Source organism: Homarus americanus, unplaced genomic scaffold (assembly GCF_018991925.1).
Source record: "Homarus americanus isolate GMGI-L3 unplaced genomic scaffold, GMGI_Hamer_2.0 scaffold41027, whole genome shotgun sequence".
Classification (NCBI taxonomy): domain Eukaryota; kingdom Metazoa; phylum Arthropoda; class Malacostraca; order Decapoda; family Nephropidae; genus Homarus; species Homarus americanus.
This window is the reverse complement of record NW_024745073.1, coordinates 8861517-8866994: the sequence shown is the minus strand read 5'-3', so window position 1 is coordinate 8866994 and position 5478 is coordinate 8861517. Positions and strand designations below refer to the sequence as shown.

Genomic DNA, 5478 nt, shown 5'->3' with positions numbered 1-5478 from the left:
ATATATCTTATAATCTGGAGTAATCTGTGAAAGCCTTCCAGTAACCCTGAGGGAGGAGAGACAACCCTCTTATTAAACCTGACCCAGAAGCAAAAATTCTGGGACCTATTAAGATGATTAAAAGTTAGGAAGACGCAGCTGGTAAGACCCAGAACGACGTGTGTACCATAATAATGTGTGCACCATAATGACGTGTGTACCATAATGACGTGTGTACCATAATAATGTGCAAATTATAATGATGTGTGTACCATAATAATGTGTGCACCATAATGACGTGTGTACCATAATGACGTGTGTACCATAACGACATGAACTGTATGCCCCACTAACAGTCACCAGTAAACACACATACACAAGAACACAGACGTACAGTTGGGCACTTTTCCCACTGTGGGTTAAGGAAGGTTGTCGGGGTTAGTGGCATAATAGGTTGACTTTACAAAACTGTTGCACTAAAATATCAACACGAGCCGTACCTCCATCATCAACACGAGCCGTACCTCCATCATCAACACGAGCCGTACCTCCATCATCAACACGAGCCGTACCTCCATCATCAACACGAGCCGTACCTCCATCACTTCACCATGGTTACCTCCATCATCAACACGAGCCGTACCTCCATCATCAACACGAGCCGCCAAACTCCATCATCAACACGAGCCGTACCTCCATCATCACCAACACGAGCCGTAACTCAATCATCAACACGAGCCGTACCCATCATCAACACGAGCCGTACCTCTCCATCATCAACACGAGTCAACTCAACCATCAACACGAGCCGTACCTCCATCATCAACACGAGCCGTACCTCCATCATCAACACGAGCCACCTCCATCATCAACACGAGCCGTACCTCCATCATCAACACGAGCCGTACCTCCATCATCAACACGAGCCGTACTCTCCATCATCAACACGAGCCGTACTTCCATCATCAACACGAGCCGTAACTCAATCATCAACACGAGCCGTACCCATCATCAACACGAGCCGTACCTCCATTCATCAACACGAAGCCGTACCAATCATCAACACGAGCCGTACCTCCATCATCAACACGAGCCGTAACCTCCACCATCAACACGAGCCGTACCTCCATCATCAACACGAGCCGTACCTCCATCATCAACACGAGCCGTACCTCCATCATCAACACCGAGCCAGCCCATCATCAACAACACGAGCCGTACCTCCATCATCAACACGAGCCGTACTCCATCATCAACACGAGCCGTACCTCCATCATCAACACGAGCCGTACCCCATCATCAACACGAGCTGCACCAACCATCAACACGAGCCGTACCTCCATCATCAACACGACACTCAATCATCAACACGAGCCGTACCTCCATCATCATCACGAGCCGTACTTCCATCTCAACACGAGCCGTACTTCATCATCAACACGAGCCGTACCCATCATCAACACGAGCCGTACCTCCATCATCAACACGAGCCGTACCTCCATCATCAACACGAGCCGTACCTCCATCATCAACACGAGCCGTACCTCCATCATCAACACGAGCCGTACCTCCATCATCAACACGAGCCGTACCTCCATCATCAACACGAGCCGTACCTCAATCATCAACACGAGCCGTACCTCCATCATCAACACGAGCCGTACCTCCATCCAAAATAAACTTTACATTAAAACAGAAAAAAAAATCCATGGGTACATTAACTTTCACCTGGAGATAAAGTGTGTATGTATGGTATTAAAATATATTTGTATTTTATCTGTTCTTGTAATAAAAGTAATGTGTATTGTACAAAAACTATACTAAATTTAACTGCACTTAAAATAAACTTGATATATCATAACTATATCTAGGAAGAAGAAATACCTAGTATAACCTTACCTAGTATAACCTTACCTAGTATAACCTTACCTAGTATAACCTTACCTAGTATAACCTTACCTAGTATAACCTTATCTAGTATAACCTTACCTAGTATATCTTTACCTAGTATAACCTTACCTAGTATAACCTTACCTAGTATAACCTTACCTAGTATAACCTTACCTAGTATAACCTTACCTAGTATAACCTTACCTAGTATATCCTTACCTAGTATAACCTTACCTAGTATATCCTTACCTAGTATATCCTTACCTAGTATAACCTTACCTAGTATAACCTTACCTAGTATAACCTTACCTAGTATAACCTTACCTAGTATATCCTTACCTAGTATAACCTTACCTAGTATAACCTTACCTAGTATAACCTTACCTAGTATAACCTTACCTAGTATAACTTCCTAGTATAACCTTACCTAGTATAACCTTACCTAGTATAACCTTACCTAGTATAACCTTACCTAGTATAACAAAATAAATATGATGAAGTTCCAAACAATCTGGATTTTGTACTTACCACAGACGCTCCTGAAGCTCTAACCAGAAACCATTGTTAGGGACAAGTTTTTACTACCGTAAGATCATTTTAAAACTCTCGTAAAACAATAAACCCCGTCACAGTACAGTAGTTGTACTTCAGCACAACCACCATGATAAGAATAATCACTCGCTAAGAATTTTAAAGTAGTGCCACGCTTTAGGTACTGTACCAACGGCCTTAATCTCAGATGATTAAAAAATTACATTAGTAAACCTCTGTATCACCGTTCTTGTGTTTTACTTTCTGGAAGACATTGTGTCATCAAAAAGTTGAAGAATGTGATCATAGGTTGTCATAGTATGTTTGCCGAGTAACACTTCATATGAGTGATCTGGCTTAGGAGCTTGGCGAAATTTCTTCTTAAAGGAAAAAAAATTCTTACCTTGAGAAACATAAGAAAAAATGGAGAAATGTGTATTGTGTCACTTCACTTTTATGATTTTTCACGATTTTCCGTACATGGAGGAGAAACTCTTGAAAGACACAATCTCTCAAACAGCATGAAAAGTACTGTGGTGGCTAGAGAAGCCTGTGTATATACTAGGAGAACGTGGGAGATAGAAAGGCACGCAGAATAAAAGGAGAAAACAAGAGAATAGAAAAATAGGAGATGGGTGGGGGAATGGAGGAAGTGATTTGTATGGGTTGGGGAGAGAAGGGAGGAGGTGGGCGTGTCAACCTGTGACGTCATTTTGTTTGTCAACAAGGAGGATCGATAATGAAGGGGACGATGGCTGCTCCGGTAATTATGTGTGTGTGTGTGTGTGTGTGACGTCGACCATTAAACAGTTACAATACCCAAAGAATATACGTCAGAAGGACAACACGACTCAAAGTTACGTACAAACAATTCCTTTATAAAACTAACAACAGTTTATTCTGCTCCTCAAACACCATCTTGTGTCAGCATCGTGGAATAACTTACTCTCACACTGCCTACAGCCAAACAGTTGTCGCACAAACACAGAGTCAATACTGCCACCTTAACTCACAGCGTCAATACTGCAGCCTTTATACAGTCAACAAGGGAATGGTATTAACAACTGCCCTCTCTCTCTCTCTTGACTAATACACGAAGTATAATAACACACACACACACACACACACACACACACACACACACACACACACACTTAAATTCGTATAGTAAATAAAAATAAATTACATTCTTTGTTAAGGAAAACAAAGGAAGAATATTGAGAGCAGTGACGATGATGGTTTAGTGACCTGTCTGTAGTGATGTTATAACACCAACACCAACAGCATACTCAAAGAGTGTGTGCGAGGGGGTGAGGGAGAATGTAAACGAGAAACTAAAGGAAGGAAGGAAAAGAGAGAGAGAACAGTGGACTTCTGCCCCTCCGTCATTGTTGAATATTAAGCACGTGAACCAGATCTCGTTACCAGAGACGAAATATTAATGGGATGTATTTGAGGAGCGAGCAGGAGGCTCCCCCCAGCCAGCCAGCCTTCCGTTACACAAATTCTTCCTGATAAATTAGTGATACCATCTATTTCATACCACAGCAGGGACGCAAGACTTCTGTTCTGACTGTCGCCTGGAGACAGTTTTCACTTCTGGTAGTCCCCCTTCACCGCCCACGACGCTGACGGAGGCCGGGCCAGGGGGCTGTAGAACAAACACTGACCCCATTCTCTCTCTCTCTCTCTCCTTATATACTGTACGAGGCTGTAGCTCTCTTGTTTCTGCTGCAGCTTGTGAATATTTTCTCTCTTGCCAACTATTCTCTCCCGCTGCAGCGCTTGAGGTGGTGGGAAAGACTAGCAACACTCACCCTCCGTCCCTCCCTCTGCCTCCTCTCCTCTCCCTATCTTTCTTCGTCCCTCTCCCTCTTCCCCTTTACATCCTTCATCCATCAATCCATTCTCATAAACTGTTTCTCGAGTCATACATCAATGAATAAACCTACGAATATATTTACACCTAACCACCGAAAATTTTAAGTCTTTATGAAGGTAAATCCGCTGTACAGTAATCATCAAACGCAGCGCTGCACTACGCCGGATGAACGTGACGTCACAGTCGCCACACACTACAACAACAAGGCATGTCATAGAGCAGCAGTATATCAGGGAACATAACACACAACAAAGGACAACATACCACATTACGACACCATACAACATACCACATTACAAACACTAAACATACATACACACAGCACAATACACAGCAGAACACAAGAGCAGCAACAGGCACAGCATTATCACACAGCAACTCTTGTCACAGCGTAGGCGAGTCCCTTTAACACAGCTCAGGTATCGCTGGTCTGCTCAGGGAGAGGCGATAAAGCTGATTAAATTGGATTATTGTTTCCCTTTAAAACCCCATTTACGGGTCGTGGGACTTGCTGGAACCCGAGGAGGAGGAGGGGGAGGTCTGCCGCATGCGGAAACTTACATAGTGGTACGTGTGGAAGCTCTGGAGAAAGCAGAGTCCACATGCGATAACACACACAGTAACACGTTTAGGAAATCTTGAACGGAATCACTTGTGGATATATTCTCAGTAGAGTGTAAGGAAGAATGTACCTGGAGGGCAATGCGGTAATATCCACAGTAGGAACTGAACAAACCTGCGGTGGTGGTGGTGGGGATTCGCATGTGGAAACTCACAGTCTTGAAACTAAGTACGAGAAGGACTAAAGAGATTAGACTTGTTTTCGAAGAAGAAGAAGAAAGAGGGATGGACAGGAAGAAGGAAGAAGGAAGAAGGGAGAGGAGAGAAGGACAGCTGAAGCTCGTAGAGTCCCAAGGCAGTGATTAACTGACAGTCAGGATGAGGCGTCCGTCAGAAGAGAGAGAGAGAGAGAGACTTATATACAGTATACATGCACATAGATATACATATATACCCACACACAGATGTTCAAATACATAAATACCCATACGTATACACACACACACACACACACGTTATATACAGTCATATATACATACAACGTCGTATATACATAACCAAACAGGTATACACATGCGTTTGTTTACTAATATTCGATGTAAACAAGACCGGTGCTTAACCTTTGCCAGTCTCTC

At 43.3% G+C, this 5478-nt stretch overlaps 1 protein-coding gene across 1 annotated transcript; it reads left to right on the top strand.

Moving 5' to 3' along the window:
- The first annotated feature begins 590 nt into the window (after nt 1-590).
- On the top strand, nt 591-1658 carry LOC121878521 (histidine-rich glycoprotein-like). Its single transcript, XM_042384782.1, has one exon. It carries the CDS (start codon nt 591-593, stop codon nt 1656-1658), a length of 1068 nt encoding a protein of 355 aa, XP_042240716.1.
- Nucleotides 1659-5478: the final 3820 nt, after the last annotated feature.